Genomic DNA, 26808 nt, shown 5'->3' on the forward strand with positions numbered 1-26808 from the left:
AAAAAACAAGGAGGCACAAGTACTAAAAGAAAATAAACTGGACAGATCAGACCAGCACTGAGCTTGTCTGTACTGAGCAGTGCAATTCATCGCTGAGAAAAGACAACAGCAGCACAGAGACCAGCCACTAACTTCAGAACACACGAGACAGCCTACGATAGCACTGGAAAAGATCTCTATTTCTTATTCCTGCAGAACTGAAAGTTGTCATCTCAAAAATGTAATATGAGATTTATTATGCTTTCACACATGAAAAATGTTTTCATCTGCAGTTCCTTTTCCAGTTGTTACTGGCCACAGACACAAGGCTGCATTCCAAAATAGCAGAGGCAGGGTATTAGGTTTCACAATACTCTTAATCCATTATTCATCTCGAAAGAAGTGTTCTCCAAAAAGCACAAATTAATTTAGCTTTGAAACCAAAGATCATCATTGAGAGGTTTACACTTTTCCCTTTTAGATCAATGCACAGCTAAGAAAAGAAAATCTTCCAAAAATGTTTTTGGAGTTTTTTGGAATACTGAATTTTAAGACAAATGAAAATATTGACCTGTATCTTCCATGTGCATTTACAAAAGTATTTCCCATTTTGACTGATGGCATAAAAAGCAAAACTACAAATGATTCTTTGCCAGTAGCACCATCAGGAGAGACTCTTGCATAAAGTATATGGGTGTTAAACTATTTTCTAGCTGTAAAATTGCAATAATAATACTAATTTTACACAAGAATAAGTAACAGAAGGAAATGCCCAAAGCTACGGTATCCAAGAAGTGTTCAAGTTCCATTCCTAAATGTGGACAGAACATGCTTACTTTTATTCTTAAAGCCTAACAGAGAACTTATTAATCAATGTTTATTTGCAATATAAACTTTGGAAATTAATGGTATGATATACAGCACTGCTCATCTTCACATTTATTTATATAAATGAAATTCCCCCACTTCAACACAGAACTATTGTTTTATACAAATATGTTATCTCGTACAAAAAAATCTATGTATTAAAAAAGGATTAAAAGTTTAACACTTCCTTTGGTAGCCATCTGAAAGAATAAAGAGGCTCTATTCAGGAAGAATGTTTTATAGATTATTCAAACAACTGCTTAACGATTCCATTCTGGTTTGCCCACAGAATCTTCTGCAGACAATCTGGCTCTTTCTACTCTATATATTCTTCAGAACACTCACTGTTTTTTAGTTCTAGCATCAGAAATAAGTATATTGAGCAACAGTTTTCAGTTATTGTACTATGACATGCATACACATAACGAACAAAACACGAATGAAAACCATGACACAAAGTAAGCTTCAGCTTACACTAAAATATTAGATACAGTACTATGAATTCTCAGGGACATCTATCATGCAAATGATTTTCATTACACCATTTCTGAGAGAAATTTAATCTTGGAGGAATCAAACTAAAGCACTATTGATGGGCTGTAATCACAATAACTATTCACATGTTCTTTTGCAGTAATGCAACAAATTCAACAGCTAAGCTGTACATTTCTGAATAAACAGCATTTTCAAGATGGGTTTGCAAAAAGAAACCAGAACAAAAGTAGCAGCCAAGAAACAGCTGGCAATCAGAACGTGGTTTTTGGTTTGTTTTTAAAACAGAACCATAAATAATTTATGGGGTTTACATTAGTAATCTGCACATCGTGAAGCTGATTATGTAAGCAGATGAGAATAAATTCTTAATGAACCAAACTAACTATTAAATGCAAAGACTAGGAAACCCAAACTTCACAGTGATCTTCCAAATAATCTTCAAAGGAAGTGGTTCTTTCTAGAAACTCTTTTGAGGTGCACCATTCATTATCTCAAGGAAGTAATCAGTGCATGCTTAACTTTATCATCTCTAACCAGAGGAAAACAGATAATGTCCTTCACAGCTTGAAAATAGAACTTTTCCATGAACAATACAAAACATGATTGAATTATAGTCCATCCATCAATTCCCCTGGAATTTACAGGAAGCCATCATTTCAACATCAGAACACATTCATATGAATCCAGCACAGAATCACAAAATCATTTAAGTTGGAAAAGACCTTCAAGATCATCAAGTCCAGCTATCCCAATTCTCAACAAAATGGAGCACACAGTATTGTTGAGGTCCGCAGCCCCTGCTCAGTGAACAGTATCCATCAGGCACATCTTTGTCCTGCCAATGACAACCACAGGCTTCTCCAAGAAGACCTGCATTTCCTCTGCATTTACAAAACCTTTATAGTCAGCAGCTGTTAATATAAGACACATGGAAACGTAGGTTCACCTTGATCAGATAACTTGAAACAAACATCTGGAAGATAGCACTGTGGAAGAATTAAAGCACAGTCTGCTGTCTGGGCCTCCCAGCTCCCCAGTGCACCAGGGGTCTGCTTGGGCTAGTTAAAGATGAAGCTGAATTAGATGACATAAATAGCACTGTCCCAAGGAAATGACTTGCAAGCCACAAAAATATGCCACTTCTATCTCCTTAGAACACTTCCGAGAGAAGCAGCTCTTCAGTTACCAATCTACCAGTGCTGTGTGGGCAGGAGCACTGAAACAAAAGGCCAGTTATTTCCAAATTACTGCTATTTGTTTCCAAAACAAAACCAAAACATGGGTATTAAAATAGAGAAAAAACGAAGTGCTAACACTATCCATCCTGGTACATGAAGAAGCTGACTAAGTTCTGAAATCTGCAAAGTTCTCTGATGAGAACAAATATCTACAATTGAGCTGCTTTCCAGAAATACAGGGAACTGATATGGAAATAAAGTTGCAAAAGCAATCTACCAGGAAGCCCAAGCTAATTTTCATGGCTTAATAGTAAGTGGGGGGAGCTCTTCAGAGGTTGCAGAGGATAATGTACATCGTACTCTTACATAAAGTGCTCTGAAGATGATGCAGTTACAAAAGAACAAGCATTTACAGTTGGCAATACTTGAGAATGTAATTAAAAACATTAATTAAAAATACTGCAATTAAAATGTCTAGCAAAATCATCACACAATACAGATTATGAATGAAACTGGTTTTAATCGTGAACAGAGATCCCAGCCAACAAGTCAGTCTTCCAAAAGGCTCTTCAGGATGTCTCCTGCACAAAGCCAACTAAAGAAACTATGAAGTGATGCTAAGACACAAACTATGAGGTAAGCTAAGACACAAACCAGAGCTGTAACAATGAAATGGGGTATTTTAACAAGACTTTAAATATATTCAAAAGTGAACTTACGCAAGATCAACCAATCGAGGCCCATTAAATTCATTCTTTAGACACATAAGAAACTGTCAGAATCAGCCATGACTGCCTGAAAGCTACGAGGAAGATGCACCTGACTAATTTTGGAGCCTGAGCTATTTTTATGGCATTTATCTGTTAATCATAAGAGGTTCAGTTGAAGAATTCCAAATGGTTGTATTTTCCGTTTAAAAAAAAAAAACAACAAACAACCAAAAAAAAAAAAAAAAAAACCAAACAAAACAACAACAACAAAAAAAACCAACCAAACAAAAAAAACAAAACCAACTTCACAAACAGACACGAACTTTGGCTATGACCTTATGATAGAATCAAAGAACAGTTTGGTTTGGAAGGGAAGTTAAAGATCTTTTAAGTTTCAATCCACCTGCCATGGGCAGGGATACCTCTCACAACAGCAGGCTACCCAAAACTCAAACCAACCTGGCCACTGGAACACTTCCAAGGATGTGACATCCACAGCTTCTCTGGGCAACCTGTCCCAGTGCCTCACCATCCTCATGGTGAAGATTTCCTGCTTAATATCTAATTTAAATCTACTCTCTTTTATTCTAAAGCCATTAACCCTTGCGTTAATGTGTCTCTCTCCAGCTTTCCAGTAGGCTTTTTTTATGTCCTGGAAGGCCAGGAGTGAGAATCTCCACTCCCTTTTCTCCTTCAGGCTGAACAACCTTAGTTCCCTCACTTCTTCTTCACAAGAGAGGTGTACTGGCCCTTCAAACATTCTCATGGCCTCCTCTGGACTTGCTCCAGCAGGTCCTTGTATTCCTCATGCTGGGGGCCCAAGAATAAAATGCAGTATTGCAATGGGGGTCTTATAAGGGCAGAGTAGAGTGAGACAATTGCCTCCCTTGACCTTCTGTCATGCTTCTTTTGGCGTGACCCAGGATACAGCTTGCTTTCTGGGCTGCAAGCACACACATTGCTGGCTTGTGTTTTTTCACCCACCAACACTACTCAGATCTTGTACTTAGCCTTGCTGAATTGCGTGGTAAGTCAAGGTCTCTCTGGATGATATCCCTTCCCTCCAGCAAGTCAACTGCACCACACAGCCTGGTGTCATCTGGAAACTTGCTGAGCACGTCCTTGATCCCACAGTAGGTTAAGTTGTAACAGTCTCAAAGCATAAGCCAACGGACACTGTTCACTGGTCTCCACCTCAGCATTCAGATGTTGACTGCAACACATTCAGTGCAACCATCCAGACAGTTCTTTATCCACCAAGTGATCCATTTGTCAGGTTTGTGTCTTTCCATTTAATTGACAAGGATGCTGTCTGGGACAGTATCGCCTGCTTTGCACAAGTCCAGATAGATGACATAAGTTGCTCTTCCCTTATCCATTAACCTCCTCCTTGAAAGCCGCCAAATTAACGATGTACATGCACATCTCAACTCAGGTAAACAAATACCCTCATTTCTTATTTAACAATACTATCTTTATCTTCTCTGCACTTGTAGAAATCAGGAAGACAGATTCTGCAGCACGTTGTACCATTTCTAGGTGCAGTAAATAATCACTGATATAACCATGTTCAGGTGTGTTTTGTTTTTCCCCAGTATGCAGAGAACGCACTCTGGCAAGGGACAGTTCATTACTTACACTAATGGGTCTGAAGAAATCTTTATTCACAGGCAGATCCAGAATTCAGAATCTGTCTCCCACAGGTACATCATTCAAAGTAAACATTATGTCCTGTGTCTTAGATATAAACTACTGCACAATATTAATGTTTTTACAAAAACAAAATGAAGAAATGCTTCATGGTTTGTGTTACCTCCTATTCTTTTTTAAATGTTATGAAGAAGACAGATTCCATCTTCCCAGCTCTTGCACAGAAAATACTAACGACAATGAACATTTCCATATGCTTTCAGATAGAGCTCTGCCATCTCAAAAACCTCAGACAGGCACATTCTGTGTGAAATCTTGAATAAACTCTATACTAAATTAGGAACACGAGGATCTTCTTTCTCCTACTTGTATCTATAAGTATAAATAAGTATTAATGCATGAAGAGGGAGTGGGGTATGTAACATTTATTTGGAAAACATGCTGATCACAATAGAAAAAAGGTGGAGACAGATTTTAGAGATGAAAGTGGTATGTGGATTTGCGCTCAGACATGATATAACACGCCCCTGTGAGTTGCAAGAGCAATAAATACTGAAATTTCTCAACTTTGTGCAAGGTTTGTAACTCATTGCAATAAAAAGGAGAGCTGAGACGCACTGCAGATGTTTTGCAGGTATGCACTAGTATAATATTTTTTCTCTTACCAGATATGCTGACATCTAGTTATCAGACCTCAAAACAAAGTACAGTTCCTGATTTTAATTTAAGCAGAAACATGTGTGTGTTTATGTAGCCATTATAAGTCTATTTCAATTTTATACAACATTCCTCTAGAGCACTCAGTGTGATCTGCATACAGGGGACAAGTACTGGCATAAATAGACTGGCACAATAGAGCAACCCCATTCTTAAAAACTTTTCAGTATTCAGAAAAGACAGGGAAACAAATATTGAATGTACACTATGGAAAATAATATTGATATGTTGACTTAGTCACAACCACTACAAGCATTGATTTCCTGCTTACAATAAAGAGCAAGTATGAAACAACAGAAGAGTAGGATCTTACCTGTTCTGTATTAAAGCAATGACTTGAGAATATGTTTTCCCAATAACACTTTCTCCATTGACTTTTATAATTCTGTCACCTGTAAAAACCAAAATTATACCTTAAATCAACTTTGTCTAGACTTCCTTCACCTTCTTTTCATTTTGCATTTCTGTATGTCACAATAAACAACACAAAAAAAATTAAAGACATGTAATAAAATTACTTGTAAACACATACAGGGTACCAAGTTTCGAGACTTTTCATAATACAAGTTCAGTTCTAAACTTCCCTGTCAGTCACCCAGAAAACCATGGAAAGAAAACAAGAAGCAGGCATACGCTGTATCACAGTCTCACTTAAGCATTCAGTCTTCAAAATAAAGCTTTAGATACATGATGCTGGATACTGAATTATGCTTAATTCTTCAGAAGATCTTAAGTAGGTATTTCATTCCAAACAAAACTGAACATTAATTCAGAAGACTCCCAGAGATAACCGTATGCTCCTCCTTTATTATCAGCAAATGCTATCATTTTGTACTTCTGAGAAAAACAAAAAGCAGTTCGAAAGGTGCTCCAGGTTCCTACTTCATCAAAATAATCCAAGCTGATTCCAAAACATTATAATCTTTTCAGCGCCTGTTGGACAATAGTGCAAAAGGATATTTATTATCCATGCAGATCAGCCTTCAGAACTACCATTACTTTTATCAGATTTCTCTTGTTGCACTTCCCTCATTCAGAACTTCAGTCTCATCATAATCGGCGAATACATGACTGAGAAGACATGAAAAACTTTGCCTTGTGAGCTATTTTAGCCCATTCTATTCCTTCAACAGAAACAGTATTGATGTCATCTCCAATCAGAAGAACAGAAGTATCTTGAATTTACTAATGAGGAGAAAATAGCCCCAAAAAGGATTACAGGCCTGGAGAGTTTTAGAAGGCTGATGGAGAAAAAAGAACTGAAAAAAAGGACCCATGCAAAGTTAGCCAAAGAGAATGGCTTTTTCCAACACCACTTGGAAACGGAAAGTCCTTTGTATCCTTTAGGTGTGATCAAATCAAAGACTAAGGAAAAACAGCTCAGTCTGAAGACAGCCTGACTCAGCGGCAGTAGTGCTCCAAACATGTGTGAGCTGTGCAGGTTCCCTAAACAGACTCCAGAAAGTTCCACATGTATCAATCCATACAGATCTGCCAACTGTTTTTAATTAGCTGATACTATTACATCAGGTAACTAAACAGGTGCAAAATTTTCTGATTCATAGAAGTTCATATGCCACTTTATTTGCTGGTTATCATTCTCTTCTTCACTCTCAAGACCTCCTTCAGTTCTTTCACTTACTTCCCAAGCTATGAAGGGAATATGGCTCTGCTAGTCACAGAATTGCAGGGGTTAAGAGGTCATAGAGTCCAACCCCCCTGCTAAAGCAGGATCCCTACAAGAGGTCACACACAGGTAGGCATCCAGATGGGTTCTGAGTATCTCTGTAGAAGGAGAGTCCACAACATCTGTGGGCAAACTGTTCCGTCACCCATTCCATAAATAAGTTTTTCTCCATATTAGTATGGAACTTCCTAGTTCAAGTTTTAAGTCAATGCTCCTTGTCCTATCGCTGCACGTTGCTGAGAAAACTCTGGTCACATCCATTTGCCTCCCACCTCCATTTAGATATCTATAAACATTAATTAGATTTCCCCTCTGTATTCTTTTCCCCAGGCTGAACAGGCTCAGGTTACTCAGCCTCTCCATGTAAGAGAGATACTCCAGGTCCTTTATCATCTTTGTGGCCCTCCACTGGACTCCTTCTAGGAGATCCTTTTCTTTTTCAAACTGGGAAGCTACTGAATCATAGAACCACAGAATCACCAAGTTGGAAAAGACCTAAAAGATCATCCAGTCCAACAGTTCACCTATTACCGATAGCTCCCACTAAACCATGTCCCTCAACACAACATCCAATTACTCCTTGAACACCCCCATGGTCGGTGACTCCACCACCTCCCTGGGCAGTGCATTCCAGTGCCTGACCACCCTATCTGAGAAGTAATATTTACTAATATCCAGCTTGAATCTCCCCTGCCATAGCTTGAAACCATTCCTGCTAGTCCTATCGCTAATGACACGAGAGAAGAGGCCGTGAATGTAGACTGCTTTATAGTACAGAGTACTCCAGGGTCCAAGGCTACTGAATGCTCATATGTTTGGAAACACAAAGTGGAACTTGTTAGGGCAGACAGCAGTGTCAAAACAGAACTGCATCTCCGTGTGAAAAAACATGTTCACAACCACACTGCACTGTGTGAAAACACAGCGGCACACCATATCTGCAGCCAGTTTGGAAGACAGTGTGCTCAGGCTTCCTCCATTCTCCATACAAACAACTTGAGGAAACCAAGGATAGACAGAACATAGCTATGTCATAAATGCAGACTCATTTGTTCACTGTAAAATGAAAACCCTTTCTTCCTTGTTTTGACAGGGAGAAACGTGAGGTAACATTGAGCAAATGTGAATGTTAAGAACTTAAATAGGAAGACACCCTGCTGTAGTGTTTGTGCTTGGGCTAGCAGCTGGCAACCTTGCCAGCGGTGGGGGGTTGGAACTAGATAAGCTTTGAGGTCCCTTCCAACCAAGGCCATTTTGTGAACAGTTAACAACTATCAGTCACATGGATTGCTAGGCACATGCGATGTATGGTAAACCCTATACCTGTAATTAGGCTGAGAAACTAAATGACGTTCATTAAAACTAAGTTAGTTTTGAAATACTTGACATCACACTGAAGTAAATCCTTCCACAGTGTTGCAGAGAAATGAAATGCTACGGTTATCTAAACTCTGTCCTTTCAGGTCATATGACAAGACTTCCACAGAATAGATCAGATTCTTCTCTGGAAATTAAAACTGGCTTATTGCCAGGTTGTTTTGGAACTTGCCCACAGATGTAGATCTTTTACTCAGCATTCCCATAGAAAAACGCAATTAGGATACTTTGCAAGTAGGCCATGTTATCTTACCTATTTTTGTGCAGTTTTTATTTTTCAAAGAAACACAGCACTGAAACGAGTCTGCTGAAAGCACACACCAAATGAACCACAATATGAACCTGCCAAAAAACCTTCAAGTGGGACACGCTTCATAACTGGCTACTTGAAAGAAGTAGTTACAGCCAACTCTGAAGAACACAACTTTGCTCAGTTTCAGGTTCATGTCGAGAGGAAGGCTTGAGACTATATTGCAAAACAGGGCAGAAAAGCATGAAGGCTTTTACGTAAATAATATTTCTGTTATCAACTCAGTGGTCCACTGAATACTTTTGATTGAGGTATTTAATCACGTTACAATATCTCCTTTTCTGAACACATTTTAGTCCTTGATATTCTTGCCTAATATAAATCACAGCATGTAGACCAACACGTGGGAAGTGTGGATATATTTCAGCTGTCTTCATTTCAATAAATATTATCTAAAATATTTATGCTTGGAACACAACGATACATTCTTTTCAATGAAATGTGTCAGATGTTAGACACCTAAGTATCTGTTTAACTCCAGCCAAGATAACCTTACAAGAGCATTCAAAAATACTGAAAATTAGGTGTCTCCTGTTTAAGATACACCACTCCCTAAATTTATGAGAGATGATCAGGCTTTCTGCTGAGTAGCAGCCAAGTAAACTCCTGAAATACAGCTTTCTGATTCTGGGTCATGAAGTTTGGGTTAGGACTGCTAGTATCACAAAGTAAAAGACCCTACAATAACAATGGAAAACATGACTACCTAATATTAAATTTTTCTTTCTTCTTCTTTCCATTATTATGACTATAAAACAAAGCCAAAATGCAAATACAATTCATTCTACAAAATAAATGTTTAGTGTCTGTCTCAGAAGTAAAGCAGCCTTCTCTGCTGTTCATTCTCTAAATGCTTTAAAATTTAATTTCAATACAAAGGTTGAAATATCCTGCTATATTTCAAGATATAGATATGGAGTAGTAGCATGACCTAATTAGACGTAATGACTATCAGCAGTGTTTCCAAAAAGAATATTCCAGTAGATTAAAAACACATCTTTAAATGTATTTTTTTGTTCCTCATTTTGGACTCCTAAAATCCCTTCTATGCCTAAAAATAAATAAATAAATACATCTACAGATTTGATCTCTTTCAGTTTGGCAAACACTGAACAGAACAGAAATTAAAATGGCTCCTCTGCACAACTTCAACATATGCTGCATTTTATCAAGCCAAAACATTTCTTTATATAATACCTTTAAAATAATGCCAACATAACCCTTCCCTCAATAACCACTTAAGGAGAAGTTAAAAAAGAAAAATATAGCACATGCTGTAAAGCAGCATTTAGAATTGTTTTTAAACTGCAGATCATCCTAAAATATTTTTTATTTCTTTAGGAAGAAATGTACAAAAATTACTCTAATAAATGCCAGCACACAACTGCTGTCAAAAGAAAATACAGATACTTCACTGTCTACATAAACCTTTCACAGGAATCACATTTTTCCTTATAGAATAAAAATCTGTGTTTGTGACAGAATCCATCTACTTAGCTTATATCATTTTAAGACTTTCCCTTTTAGCACAGCTTTTTTCCTACAACATTTAATCAAGGAGTTAAAGAGTACCTGGTCTTCAGAAAAAAAACTCCTGCCTGATCCAGAGATTATAGATTAAACAACTGAACACAATTTAATAAGAGACAGACTTGGGTTATTACTTCATGTTCTGGAAGTACAGCAATTTGAAGGACAAAAACCTGAATGCTTTATCTCTACCAATGGTAATAAAGCACAAGATATGGGACCCTACCATGCCATTTTATTTATTGCATAATTGTTTGTAGCCTTAAAATAATGAACAAGAGTATTTAGACTTTTGTGACTTAATACATTTTATGTAGCACATCTTGGAAGTACACAGTAGTGCTTTTATGACAAAAATCCCTGGATGAAGATTTTGATGAGAGCTTTTAAACTTCCTAATGAAAGAAGATTTAACGGAATACAGAACTACACGTAGAAGCTTAAATCTTATTTTTATATCATGTATAAAAACATCCTATCAGTGTTACAGAAGAATAGTACCTGTGCATAGTCCAGCTTCAAAAGCAGGTCCACCTTCTTTAACTTGTTTAACAAATATGGTATCCATAGGCTCCAGTCTATTTCTTTGTTTTCCTGAGGGGAAAAAAGAATATTTATTTTAGGTGTTGGGAGTGGCAAAGCATGCATACAAACTTATGAATGTGTTCTGAAAAATGTAGTTTTTTCCAGGTTCATTTCACCATGTCTTTGCGATTTCATTATCATGTTAATTCCTACACTGTTCAGCATTATTCTTTCCTCTTCTGGATTCCTATCTAGATATTAAACTAGAGTAAGATTTAGTAGAGTAAACTTAGAAATAAAATCTTGTTCACTTCCCCTGGAAGTGAGAATCATAAAATTATAGTCCCTAAAGAACTGTAACACTGACTCTCAGACTGTATTTTTCAGATGTTCCAAGGCTAAGTCTAAAGTTTTCCTGAAGATTTACCAAGATTCAAAAAAGCAGCATTTATTTCTAAGTAAATTATAATGTCTGCACATGAACTGATAACACAATATGAACCTTAAAGTTGACCCACAGTAATAAGAAACCATCTATCTTCCCACATTCTCAGCGTACCCTTCTTTCTTGGCTTTCAGAAATACAGACACCTTTTGCTTTTTACAGAAACTTGAAACTTTCCCTCTAGCCTGCCAGAAGAATGCTGTAGAACAAATGAAGTTCAGCACAGAGTATTACCAGCCTATCCTGGCACCTCTGTCCTACATGGTAGGGAACACAAGTGTTCATAGAACCAATCAGGGAACCTCAAAGATTCTTCAAAACTTGACTGTGACAGAGCTGGCTCTAAGTATCTTGGGTCCTTCCCTGTTCCTATCACCAGGTTGGGGAACATCACCATTTGGAGGCTACACAATGAGTCAGGCAGGAGAAAAGACATGACTGAAATGAAGCAGAGTCTGGGTAGGTCCCATTCTAATGTGCCAGAAAGCCCTGACACAAGGTAGAGAGTGTGGTGCAAACTGCAGAAAAAAAGTAGGAAGGGCAGTAGAGAATAAAGGGATTACATAAAATTAGCACTGCCAATAAAAAGAAATAAGCCTTTCTTATTTTTTATTCATTTCTCCAGTGATGAATGGTTGACTCAGCCCTGAAAGTCTTCAAGGGCCAGGCTGGACGGGGCCCTGGGCAGACAGATAAGAGGGGGCAACCTTGCCGTGGCTGGGTGGTTGGAAGGTTGGAAATGGTCTCTAAGGTTCCTTCCAACCTATGGTGCTACAAAACAGCACTTCTTTTGGAAGTACTGACAATACAGCTTAAATATTCCTCCTGGTCACGTTTACTAACATAAAGCAACACATTCTCTTTCTCAATTATTGACTGAATAAAGCGTCCCTCTTCAGGCTGTTTTGGCTTAGTTTCCATAAAAGGAAAACTCACGATCTGAACAGCCTCAATAAATTGCACAAAATCAGATTTCCCTTCTCATTCTCCCTCACATTTTTCAAAGACAAGTTTTAGCCTCACTGCCAACATTTTTTTATCCCTGCCACCTTATCAAAATCAATTCAACAAAATGGCTGTAAATGGTCTCAAAATAACTCCTGATGAGCTGAGAGTAATCAGAAAAGTTGATCTGATAGGATCAGAAAGGTATTATGTATATACAAATAAACCAAAATATTAATAAAACAAGTCCATCTGGCAGCTCAGTCCCCAAATAATTTAAAATGTGATTAGCAGGACACAGCTACAAGACATACAAAATGCTCCTTATAAAGAAGAAGTAATATCTGTCATTTTTAATCTGCTGATTTAAACAGACACCAAACACATGACAGGTCTCATCCTTTAAGAATCAGGAACATTTTAGCAAATTTAGACAAGCTCGTACAATAATTTATCCCTGATGCCATGAACAAAAGTTTGCTCCAACCAGAGCAAACAGATAAAATTACCTTTTATAGGATCAACTATCCATCCCAGTACTGCCACTTAACTTGATTGAAGGGATAGAATCCCAACAGTAACAATAATAATAATTGAGTTCCCATAGCATATTTGATTTATAACACTTAACCACGTGATGTTGGGTTAGATATTAACTCAGCTCTTTACAAAATGCCCATCAGGAAGGGATGGTGCCCTACTACTAGTCTGCATGACACTTACAAACACTACCTTGTCCATGCCAGGACACATAAGAAGTCAAGAACTCATTCAGTATTAGAATACCTTTAATACAGTTGCCACATCAGTGTTAGAGAAGAACATTGTACAAATTTATGAAGGCTTCCCTGAACACCCAATTTCTGACCAACCTATTGGCAGAATAGTACCTACACAAAGAGGTTCATCAACAATGTAAGTGGTCACTTTAAGTTTTTCCAGCTAATTTAGGGAGCAAATTGCAAAGCCAGTGACACTTCAAATGTGGTTTTTAGTCCTACATGTCTGTCATGGTAACCCGTGACAATGTCAAAGAAAGTTATACTGAATACCCGTTCTTCTTCCCAGAAAAGGATATATATATAAATAAATTGATTGCAGAAGGCACTACTACAGTTGTACTGTTTGAATAAGACAGGTCTCCCTCACACTGTCACACATAAAGGTCAGAGCACAAACTACACAGATGTACAGCAAGCATCTACGACTGTAGCCCAATAAAGCTGTTTGAAGTTAGAGATGCCCTCACTAAAATCACGGCATGAGCTGCAGTCCAAGAATCCTTTTACACGGCAAGATATAAGGCCAGAAATGGAAATCCTGTGTAACAAAACATCGAAATAAGTCGAGCATTTTACATAGCACTAATAAGCAATGCACAGTTAAGTTACAGAAGAGACTGCTTAATAACTATTGCTTAAATGCAAGCTGTTTTTACAATCTGCATTGTAAACATACACAGAGAATACAAGTCTGCATTCACTTAACCACTTCTCTTCATTGCCTTTTGTTTGGGGAGTAACATCTAGTAAGAAACATCCTAGTATCTCTTTCACAGATAGCTGTTCTCTAAAGCTATGTGTGGCTTAGATCTAAATAATTAGCTATTTATAATAAGAATTTAAAGACATTTGATTCGAAATCATTTCAGAAGTTTCACGTAAAGGATTATTTCCAATTATTTTATGTTGCTCATTCTAGAGTAATTGCTTTAGGCATACATTTTAGCAAAACTCTATGCATGCTCAAGAGGTTGCATAATTATTTTCCTACATATTTTCCACATCATGGCCACGAAGCTTTAGCACGTATAAAGCCTACTGCAAGGTAAAAAGCCAAGGAGGAAACAAAGATTTATTTACTCAAAATCATCATTCCTAACTCATTATGAAGAATTAAATCTCATTCCTGCCACAAGCTGCCAAAAAGCAAAACTTCCTGCTTTCTGCTCATCAGTGACAGAGCTTTGAATATATCAGACAAGGGCGTTCCCTCATCCATTTCCTTGGCATTTAAACTCCCTCTGGTGGAAAGATAACACCCAATGCACCAGGACCCCAGTACATCTCAACCTAACAGAGCATCTTCCAGCTCTCTGTTGTCAAAGGAGAAAAAGCACCTTGTCCCAGCGTATCTGATCTTCGTAATCCTAATTGGAAGTGATCTTCACTCAGCTGACAGCAACTGCACTACAAGCACGTACTGTGCAAATGCAGACTCAGAACGTACCTTTACTATGTAGTTAATTAATGCACAATTCCACCCCCACCTCAATACTCACACCCTCTGGGCACAGAAATGCTTACAGTTAAAACTGCTTATTACCGTGAAACCTCCTGTAGCCTGAAATACACTCAGAATTCACTCCCAAACTAGGTTAACAAAATGAATATTAGCTTGAATACAAACAGACCAAGCTGCCTTTGCAGGCATCATTACTTGCATTCCAGCATGGCCAGTTTTGTGCAGCTGTATCTTTCACTGGTTTACTGCAGCAGGAGATGAGCTCGTATGTTTAATTTCTCCAGAAGTGCATTCAAAAACAGAGGTGCAGTTTCACATAGGAGTAATAATAATAATTATAATAAAGAGCATAGGAAATGATTAGGTATATAAGTTTACTGAACAGAAACTGGATTACAGCCCATTAAGACAAAAAGTCCACTAAACACAAAAGCCTCCAGTCTTAGTAAATGGTCAACAGTCAGGGTAAGCTGCAGCTCAACTTACCATCCAGGCAGTGAAGTCATTTTGCTAACAGAGAAGCTCAAGCATTTCTTTGAGTACAAATACTCCCTTAAAATTATGTGATTCAAGTTAAAATGTGACTTTACAGAACATAAACTGATGCCTGAGCTTTTACTTCAGAGATTCAACATCAGAAATAAAGCAATAGTAATGAACCACCAAACACTTAGAAGGCTCAAGGCAAAAAATTCACTGGCTTAAACAAAGGTAGTATGGACTCAAGAAGTCTTTATAATGAAGTTGTTAGCCTAAATAACTGAAAAAATAAGTCTGAAAAAGCATAAGGAACTTTCATAATCAAATGCATGAGAAATACAAAAAAAGCAGCTGATTGCAGCAAGCAGGTTTTCCCCAGCCAACACAAAGTCTTCATGATTGTATGTTAATCTTGTAAATAGTCAATCTCACAATTGTTACCTTCAGGAACTCATGAGATCAAAACAGAATCTACAGAATCACAGTAACGTATTTTGCTTCAACTGCTTCTCTAATTAACATCAAATAGATTTACAACATGTTTTTTTCTTAAAAAAAAATATTTATCGTAATTTATGACCTTCATACTATTTGCATCTGCCAGCTGTGACTGACGTCACTGCCACCTTCAATCTTGACAAGGGAAAAAAAAATCAGTTCACATAATAAAGTTAAAGGGACGCTTTCCTGCCACTTTCTGAAATACCAGGGAGGAGCACACTTTCATCATAGGCAGCTGATTTGCAAAGTAATAGAATTCTAACCTTCTTGCTTCTCCCTGATGAGTGGCCATCACATCTCTCTTCTGCCTCTTTGACCTGCTGAGCACAAACCTGCAAGTGCCCAGGGACACAGTCCAACACGGTTCTTTCTTGAGAAGTCTCTATGAATCTACCTCCTAATAATAACACTATTTCCCTTCCTCAGCGCATCCAAACCATACTCAGAAAACTTTGTAAAACAGGAAAATAAAACCCTGACTTTTATTCCTAACACTATGCAGGGTATTTTCAAGAAAAAATAAATAAATCTAAATAAGAATAAAAAATAAACTTAAAAAAAGCCAGAAAACCATGCCCTTAAACATCTGCTCACCTAACAAGATAACTGCAGCAACTCCTGGCCCTACTTTGCAGATAGCTGAAGCGACTGAATCCCATACCATATATTATCACTCACACTACGAAACAGCTTAGTTACAAAGACAGGTTTTTACGTAGAACTGACTCAAGGGCAAGGGAACACTGCCCTCAGACATGAAGATCTACAAATACACCTGTGGATATTCAGGACACTTGCACTCCATATGGTTTAACAATGCAGAGGGCAGCAATTCTCAAGACAACTTTCAGGGAATGGGAAGAGAAATATGAACAGACAGTGGGACAAACGCTTCCAAATGATTTCTGAATCAACAAACCCAAACTACTCAAGAAGAGGCAACTGAAAGTACAGCAGAACTCTAATTTATTAACAGATTTAGTTTAATTAAATAGAAATCATTAAAACTGTCAGGAGCACATTTAATGGAGCGCAGCTGAAGACAATTTTGGATTTTATAATCTGCAAACTGAATTTCATGCACAGTAAGCATTTATCCACTAGCAATCCACTGCAGAAAAGGAGTCTAAAGGTCTCAGTCGAGCCCCAGGAGAGCTTAATTTCACCCACTGTCAAGCATGAAGTAACTCTACTAAAAAAAACACTGAACAAAACATAATGCCAAGGATGAACCTCTGAATGAGAAGAGCAAGTAAAATAGTTCTCTTCAGTCATTTAGGTCAGAAACATCTGGCACTCAGTTCCATGATTCAGGAAAAATATGTTATTATTCATAGCACCTCTGGTATTTTGATTAGGCAACGCTAAGCATCAACCAGCCTTAATTCCACTGTCAAGTAAAACAAGAGCAGGAGAGAATCATCTGGCATTTTAATGAAAAAGATAACAATTTTGCCTTAAATACAGGCTTTCTGAAAAAGTATCTTCCCACTACATTAATTGCCAACACTGTGATTTTTTCCAATTCTCTCAAATCTTAAAACCAACCTTTTCAAATTACAAATTGACATACAAGTTAACATACGATTTAACAGTCAAGAGCAACCAATTCCCTTTCTACACACACATACCAGAGCATAGATGACACTGAAAGGTACTGCTGGAGGTCACCTGGTTTGCCCAGGACTGTGCCCAGGTGGTATCTGTTGTGAACTACAGACTCTCCCCATAATCCATGGAAATTATACTCACACAGCTCTCAGGATTTTTATTGAAAGTCAAAGATTATTTGAAGTCATTAGGAGTCACTGAAAGGGCCTATACATGTGACAAAATGGAAAGCCAGTGGTAAATGCTCTAGAAGGGGACGTGCACATCCAGCTCACATCTCCATCAAAAATTAAATTTAGCCTTCTGATAGCATTGTCATCATTCAACCATGTTATCTTCCTCTTTCCCTCTTACTCCCACCCCACTATCTTATACCTTAAGACTGTATCATCCCAGCAATCTATTCAACTTTCCAAATACTTGAGTTCACATTCATTTATCTTGTCCCTTATCAGCACTGTTCCCACCATCACAAATACAGTTACTTCATTTCACAACAGACTGAGCTTTAATAGATGGTGTTAGAAACCCTGGGATTAAATTCAACCCTGGAAGGACACGAACCACATTAGAGAAATCAACATTCTGTTTAAAGAAACAAGACATCAAAACCACATTTAGTATTACATAAGCAGCAGTCTGAAGTAAAAAGTCTTTCCTGCATTTTTTCCATGATTCCTCCCCAGCATCAAAACAGACTAATATAAAGCTGAAGGAGCTCAAGCAATAAATTGCAACTTTTATGCCTCAGAAAAATTGAAGGACAGAAATTTTAAACCTAAGTCAGACACATTAAAAAAGTCTGGTGATCACAATTCAACAATCTAAAAATGCCAGGGAAAACAGACGTCTGAACTCTCACTGGTAGGTGTGTACTCATTAGAGTCTCTACGGAAAAGGAGACTGAATCTTATTATACCTAATTCACTTCTTTCTTCTGGGAAGATAAGCTGCCAGTTGCTATAGATACCTCCATATAAAAAAAACAGGAGATAAGAACACTATATTAAAGAAAAGAGTAATACTGGATCATAATGATAGCTAGATTTCCAAGCACTGTAATAACATAGCTTATATCTTGTGTTAACAGTGAAGTTCATGTCAGAGACTATGCCAGCTCTCCAGCTCACTGTGAGCTACCTCAATGCATCTTTGTGATCCCAATGAGATCCTAGCCCTGCAACTGCATGCAGGGTTTCAATTTCTCCTCACGTGTATTAGCATACAAGCACTCCACGAAGCCATTCAGAAAAGTTACAAAACCTCAGAAATGATACCAGAAAGGTGACAATTTTGCACTGGCACACATTGCTTCACAGAAATAAACAGCTCAAATACCTTCAGCTTCGTCTTCAAAAGAGGAAAGCTCAAGTGAATCACCACCTACAGACTTCGGAAGGAAAATGTCTGTGCTATTTTCACTGTTAATTAAGTCACAGGTTCACAGAGGCAAGTTTTTTAACCGAGCTCGCAGGAAGAAGCATGAAATTGGCCACTAGATGGCTCCTCCGCACGCCCAGCAGCCACTGGGCCTGTCCCCGGAGCACGCCCGGCCTGGGGCAGCTCAGCACGCACCTTGCAACCCCAAAGCGGCTCCGCTTCTCACTCATTCTACATCGCTTTAAGCAGCCTTGCCATAATCCTTGAGAGAATTTCTGCTTTTGCTAAATTAACATGGCTTTGTGAATACGGAAAATGAGACTGACTTCTCTCGGTTCTCTCTTCCCAAATTAACTGCCCTCCTTTGAGGAAAGGAACAACTTGTAGCAATGTAAATAGGAACAGCTTCACAACCCCAGCCCTCTCTCTGCGGTCACGCTGAAGTTTGGGGTAAAAAAAAAGCTTAATCTTTCTGTCCTGTTTCGTTATTTGTTAAGGTAAAGCACACAACAGTGGCAGGTTAAATTCTAGGGACATCTATACCTGCTGCTCTGCCATTTCTCTCTGTACAAAGCACAAGCTCAAATTTTTCTTCCTGTTAACGTGAATATACTTATCTTCCCCGAGAGTTTTGTGCCCTCTGATCTGTACTGCAAGGCGTACAGTGAACTAAGGAGCTATATATAAGCAATAACTGAGCTATGATTCATAGCTTAAGTAGCTAGACAAAAATTTCCAGAAAGCCATCTTGCTCCACCTGCACAGGTCTCATAACAAACCACATAAATGCCTGTTTACTGCCGATCCTCTACTGCAAAACATCTCAGATGAACATTTTGAACAGCAGACACACAGCAACATAATACATAAATGACTCCAATAATACATAAAAGACTCCAATGCAACATAAAGCAGATTGCAACCCACCAGTAAAATCAGCATTCACTGTGCAGTTTCTGAACAGAGGTATCCAGGTTTAAACAAGCCCATCCCCAAAGAACTGCATTGGAATGGCTTATTAAGGACAAACTCAGGCACTGACTGCATATTACACATGCACTGCACCTAATCCTACATCCTTTGCATACCTGATAATTTTGACAGAATGCTAAAAATGGGAAGTAGCACCTGGGTCCCCACCTGAAAACTCTATTTTTTAACTCAAATTATAACATTTATTATCCCTGTAATGAAACAAAAATATGCCAGCCTAAAAAAAAGGCATGAACACAGAAGCAGCTAAATGCTAAAGGGAAATTTTAATTAGGTGAGACTGAGACATAGTTCTGCTTAGTGAAAAGAAGCTAATTAGTGAATGCTTTAAAAGAGAGCAGACAAATGCAACATAATGTGGAGAAAGTGATGAAAACGGAGCGAAATGGACTGACATAACCTAGAAATAAGTTATTTTTCCATCCCTCGTAATAAAGCACAAGTCTTATTCACAAATTTTATCTGACATCATGGAAAAACATTCAATGGGTTTCAAAATGCATTTGAAAATGACAAACCACTGAAAATGACCAAATAAATCAATACTACTAAATACTGAAGATAACATTACTAAGATAATGTAAGGTAATACTTACATTATTTCTTCAACAGTTATATGCCACATGAGGCTGTTTTTTTGTTTGTTTATCATCAGTATTAACATTAAGCCCATATGCTTCTGTGTTGATTCTATCAGAGTGAGTCTCAGTGGAAATAAAATTTCATACCAGCTACACTCCAATGCATTAAAAAAAGTGCTCCACAGTGCACTTATATGAATACAGATAGCGCACACAATCACTTTATAGTAGTTTGCATAGAAGAACAGTAAGGCCTAAATACAGAAGAGTGTAAAAACTTTGTCACTAAAAAGCCCATCAAACATATGACAAAACAGTCTGAGCAGCACAAGTGATACAGCATGTATTGCAGTACACTGTAAACTGTAGTAAAGCATAGTAAATACATAAGCTAAACAGGTGCAGCTAAAATACATTTTCTTCCCTTTGTTCTGATGCCATGAAATTCACTAAGGACGGTACTTACTAATTTTACATGAATAACTAAGAGTTTAAAATGTATGTTATATAGCTGGAGATAAATGTTTACCATATTGAAGCAGCGGAAGAATGAAAATAAAACATACCTTGTCTATTCCCATTCTCTTCATCCTATGGAAAAAGAAAGAGTGCATATTAAAAAGCCATTGAATGGAGAAAATACACAGGCATCTATAAGCTAAGAGGATTTTAAGTGTACTCGTAACCTCAACTGTGCATTTCAGTATTTCATCCTTTCTCACAAATATTCCAACACTGCAGAACTAAGGCTTCAATTCTGAAATTGCAACATAATTCCTGTTTACACAGAAAAAATTAAACAGTTGCATGAAACGTCCTCAAAGAAACAACTTGAAAGGCATTATCTGAAAACAAGTGTAGAAAAATATCCAAAATACTGCCATGAAGCCTGACATTGCACTGTGTTGTTGCAAGTATGTTTCCACTCATCAGTCAAGCATATGCTGCAATCATCCACAATGTTAAATAATATGAAAGACATCTTTCTAACACTTTTTTTTTTCTAATAAGCAAGCTCTGAATATTCTTAGTGAGATTTGAAATATGAAGTTTGTTTTGCCTTCGGTGCTTCTGCTAGAGGAAAAACATACCCCAAATGCTACTTAGGAAAATCTCTGCAGACTTTCCTTCTGGTCATCTCACTGTATTTTACAATTCTAAGTACCATATATCAGCCATAGTCCTTTAAAAAAGCCTACAACTGGAATGTACTGATGGGGAAGGACATGCTTAAAATAGCATATAATTACTTCAGCTACTTTCTCATCAGTATTTTAATATGAATGAGACTTTTGATAGAGCCCGGATAATTTCCTGTTCAGCAAAATTCTATTGAAATTTTCTAACTGAGATGGTTAAAATATGGAAATGGGTTTTCTTTCTGAACTGGGACTTCATGGAAGTACTACATTTTTCTACTAAATACAGGTCCTCATACTTATACATAGATAAGATAAACACATACATAAAACAAATTTTAAAAAGAAGGGAGTGAACAGTGTTCTGGTACTGCTCTAACTTTTTAAGAGCCATGATTATTAATTATTGTTATCACTAAATCCTTAAGTTGAACAGTTGAACGGTCTCGTTCATGTGCCATTAGACAAACACTACTAACATGTGTCATAATACCCCTTGAACACCTGTGACAGTCAGCCTGCCTTCAACTACATAGGATCACCTAAGAGAACAGCAGCGAAGAACTGCTCAAGGCAAGGAAGACTTGCCAAGAGCATCCTCCCTTCCTCCAAGACCTGGACACTTTTGATCAGTGAAGAGAGAGGAATGATTCTTAAGCTTAGAAATAATGACTGAGATCATACTTAGCCACTAACCAACATGATCTTTGGTCAAATAAGAATGGAACAGAAATCAAATTTGTCTCATGTTAGAATCAAGCACAACAGGTGAATTTCATTCTTCACATAACTTAAGTACACAGATATAAAAGCCACCTTATGATGACCCAGGAACTAAAACTTTACAGATATTACTTTTTTCCTCCATCCCGTGGACATGAAGAAGAGAATATAATGGTTCAGGTTAACTTATAGAAGTGCTTACCAGCACTTCGCGGTCCAAACAAAACTTATCTTTATGGGTAACTAAACACCTACAACAATCTCAAAATCCCGTGATTTTTCCTTTCAAAAACCAAATATAAAGAAGAATGAATTACTCAGACTCTGACAAATCACAGGAGAAACAGAAGGGAAAAGGATGCCAAGAGCTCTCTCGGAGTTCTAGCCCCTTTTTCTTCCTTCAAGATATGCCTTGAGATTTATGGGTATCAGCACAGTACGTGCTGTTTGGGTCTCTAAGATATGAATGAGAACTCTGGACTCCCCCAGTATCATTTGCCTTTCCTTGTGTGCAACTCCTTCCACACGTGAAAATATTATTGTCTGTATGAGAAATTCAAGAGAAAACATATCCCATCACTTTGTGTTTAAGCCTATCCCGCTGCCTAGCTGCAAAAAAAAAGAAGTAAACTCAGAGGAAGGGTGTATCATTACTTGTAAGTAATTGATTTTCAAGTTCTAATCAATGTTATTTGAACTGACTAGAAAAAAAAACCCTTCTCAATACTCAAATCTTTATCAGTATTAAATGGACTTCCCAGCAACAACACTACAGCAGTTTCCAAATGGTTCAGTCACAAAGGAGAATATATACCACTCTTGAGTAAGGTAGACCAATAAGCTCCTTAACATTTTAAAATACTCTAAATAAAACCTATAAAGTACTTTCATGCTATTTCTAATTAAGCTAGAAAAATTTTCTTCAGCGTAGGCTGGTATTGATTTGTCTCTTGACTTAAGGAGAATTGCAAGATTCTTGTTCTTTTCAGCAGAAAGAATAAAATATATGGAAAAAAGCGTCTAATGTCCATTAATTTTACAATATTCAGAAACTTTTTCCAGGCCATTCTCTTAGGACAGTGATTTAAACACATCTCAGTTCTGAAGAGGTAAACAACCACAACCCATACCCTACCCTTGAAGTATACACTAAAGAGTGTACAGATGAATGAGACTGGCTTTAAATTAAAGAACAACAACAACAAAAAGCAAGAAAACAAACTCACTTACTTTAAAAGAAAATTGAACTGCAGATTCTGGAGGGTAAACTATGAAGTGTCTTAAGGTGAAGCCAAAACCCTGAGATGTCCTCCTTAACACAACAGTTTTTGGACCAGGCCAAGAGAAAGCTTCTTCATCCTCTGATGGTGATATAGCTTCACTTTGCTCTTTTCCATCTTTATTTTTTGATGCCTAAAATAAAAGAGATACAGATATTAGTTGTAAATCACAATTTGGTTGCATTTTAAAAGCATTACTGGGCACTTGAGAACTTCTCCTCTCACATTCAAAATAACCAGATAATCACTGATATTGTCTTAAGAAACAAGAATTGCAACGCAGCATCCTTAGTGTTACATCTCTGGTCAAATCACTAACTGAGTTTAAGTTTCATATTAGGGAAGTCAGCGTTCAACAGTTACAAATTCAAGGAACATGTACAGCTTGCTTTTGTTCGCTTTTTAGTTTACTTTGATATAAATATCCAGATCATTTCTTTCTGTCGTTTAGGACTCCATTTCTGACCACACAAAGCTCACATGCATACAAACAAATACAAACTCCCTTTTTCCGACTTAAAATGCAGGCATGGTTTTCTCAACTTGCAGCATCTCCTCACGTACAACAACTGATACAAAAATAAAGTAGAAAACTGATTAGGCTTCTTCAGCAAGACAGCCTTCAGTATTTTTTCTTCATCTTTTATTTTTCCCACCCTTAGCTACAGTGCAGTACACCAGCACTAGATACAGAAGTAAGAAGGCCTAACTTCCTATTGCTGTTAGTACTACAATCCCACTTTTGCAGAAACAAGACCATTTGTTTCTTTCTTAAGGGTAATTTTATATACCTGTGACTCATGAAATACAGGGTTTTAAAAAATATTTGCAGCTTTACAAAAAATCTTCCATTTCAGTTTTCAAAGTGAGTGCTACGTCATTCATAACAATTCAAATAAAGCTGAAAACATACAAAGAAAGTATGCAAGAACCCTTATGACTCTCCTCTAAATATCCTAGTTCAACGATGCGTGAAACAAATTTAGATACCAGAGCCTATAGACTATTCAAAGGGTATTCAAACAGAAATAATAGTCTTCTTGTCCTTCTGCAGCCCTGCTGCTGTGGCTCAGCAACCGCCTGATACTCGGCAGAATTTTCTGCTCGGATTTCTTCCTGGGCTGCTCCAAAATAATCCCTTTTGCTTTAGTCTTACAGCTGCTACGTGAAAATGCAGCACTTCTTGGTAAGGTGGGCCCAGCCAACTCCAATCAATATCTTACAGAGAATACAAAGCATTTCAACTTCCACCACAGCCACTGCATGTATTAGGAACTCTTGCAGCTGCTTGGTGAGATACTTAATTCTGTATTCTCTTATGTAAAACAAAGCTGTGTTTCTACACAGATGCTAAGGACACAACCCAGAAAATGCACATCTCATTAAGTGCCTCAAGGAAGACAAAGAAATACTGGGCAGCCGCCTGTAAACCAGCCCTCTACCATACACAAATGACAGAGCTGGAACCAGCTACTGGACTCCTGCACAGAAGCAGTGAGCTGGGCCCATGGGACTGTGAGAATCCCAAAAGGACCAATGGCAGGTTTTGGAAAAGAACAGTAAACATGAAGAGCTCAATCTCTGCTCAGTCTGTCCATGTCGATCACCTTCATCCATGCTTCAAGGTAGCAGCGTGAAACAAGACTGTGCAATTAGATGACTAATGAATGAGAAATTAGTGAGAACTGAACTGCCAAGATTGGCTTTAGTTTAAAGTTCAAGCAATGCAAAGATCAAGTTAAAGGTGACACGATCCTCTACCCTGACTATCAGTGCGGTGCTGAGGTGTTTCCCACCAGTCTGTTCAGCCTTTAAACACGACAGTTTTCATTTCTGCACAAATGATGAACCTTCTCAGCCTTCCCTTCTCATCACATGAGCAGGAAAAGTGCCATTGAGAACGATTGATCTGATCCTATTGGAATGGCATAAGTAGCAGTTCATAATAAGAATGTATCACTGGCCTCAACGTTTGACAGCAACCTCCTCTGCTAAGCATAGGCTACAGTCCACCTATTTAATATTCCCTGCAACCTTTTTTTTTCCTCTTCTCAGATTTTTACAGGGAACACCTGACACAGAAGTTTTAAACAGTCAAACATCTGCAGGTATCACAAGAACAAAAAACTTTAACAAACAAACAGCCATCTAAACAACACCCCAAAAAGCAAATATAGAATGTGCTTTACTCCCTCCCCCTCAACAAAAGCCTCCTTAATTAGACTTTAGTTTTGATATGTTTAAAACTGATCATTCAGACACAGTGACCTGAGAACAAAATACAGCCATACTTCCCTATGTCTGAAGGGTAGGAGACACAGTGTTTGACTGAAATGGGAAAAGAAGCTCTAATTTTGCTCTAACTTAACATCAACCTTTAACACTCGTGACAGTTGCTGAACTAGCAGCTATTCACAGACAACAGAGTTCCATAGGCAAATCATTATTTCCTGTAAGAGCACGCCAGAAGTTGAAGAGTTATCTTCATGCTGTCCTTGGACCCCTGCAAGGTCTGCCAGCAGCACAACAGAAAAGGCCAGTATTAATAATAAATGCGAGATGTAGTTGGTAACAGAAACTCCGAGCCCCTATACAAACAAAAAGCAATTTGAATTACAAAGGAAAGAGTCAACATCTGTTGAGTGACCCTGCGAAGTGTCCAACCACAGCACACCCACCCGAAGTATCTCCTGCCAGAGAAGGCTTTAAGAAGGAACAAAAAACTTTTCAAAAATACAAACAAAACAAGGATTCAAGACAGCGAGCAAGAAACAGATGATGTTTAGCATAGGCAAGAATGTTATTGAAAGCAGAGATCCTACGTGGTATCTCTTGTGATCCAAAAATGATACCAATCCAGTTACAAATACATAAGCATCTGATATCCTTAGAGTGATTTGTCTTTATGAGTAGAAGGGTGAATTTCAAGAGAATGAAAAGTGAATGCTTTATTTTCACGTCACATAAAATCTAACAGGCCAGAGATTATTTGCTGTATTCCTTACTGAAGATCTGAATGTTTGACTCGGTAAAATACAGTCCCTATAAATTCAATGCTCAACATGAATGGCAGAATGCACACAATTGGTTCAAGGACTGCAGAATCCCAGGCTACAAACAGATGATTCAAGCGTCATTTCCCTCAGGATTGCTTCATACGAGGTTTTCATACCAAGTATCTCAAAACATCATTTCCTGTTACATGCAATTACAAGGACATGCAGCAGATGCTTAAGTGCCCTGTAAAACACGCATTTGACTTTGAATATTGTGTTTAACCCTGTTTTTCTAGGTAATAAAAACATCCATGAAAAATCTGGTATTTTAACCACCAGGAGTCTGTAGAATTACATAAGATCAGTAAATAGCACCAGTGTTTCTAAATAATACTATGTTCAAGAAAAAGTAATCTCAAAGCAATAATTTCACATTTAGCTTCTGAACAATTACTGACAGGCCGA

The 26808-nt window shown here is 37.7% G+C and overlaps 1 protein-coding gene across 5 annotated transcripts in view; it reads right to left on the reverse strand.

The window, feature by feature from the left end:
- The window catches only part of ARHGAP21 (Rho GTPase activating protein 21), a 74001-nt gene that overhangs the window by 36732 nt on the left and 10461 nt on the right, over positions 1-26808 (reverse strand). For all 5 annotated transcript variants that reach the window (XR_014943109.1, XR_014943110.1, XM_015853294.3 and 2 more), the window contains exons 2-5: positions 23298-23480; positions 20772-20796; positions 11002-11094; positions 5910-5988 (exon numbers count right to left, since the gene is read on the reverse strand). Coding sequence is in view for 3 of the 5 variants with exons in the window: in XM_015853294.3 (XP_015708780.2) it covers positions 5910-5988; positions 11002-11094; positions 20772-20796; positions 23298-23480 (380 nt within the window). In the remaining 2 variants the exon portion in view is untranslated. The remainder of the gene's footprint in view (positions 1-5909; positions 5989-11001; positions 11095-20771; positions 20797-23297; positions 23481-26808) is intronic.

Source organism: Coturnix japonica, chromosome 2, assembly GCF_054131305.1.
Source record: "Coturnix japonica strain WE chromosome 2, WE-NBRP24, whole genome shotgun sequence".
In the NCBI taxonomy this organism is placed as follows: domain Eukaryota; kingdom Metazoa; phylum Chordata; class Aves; order Galliformes; family Phasianidae; genus Coturnix; species Coturnix japonica.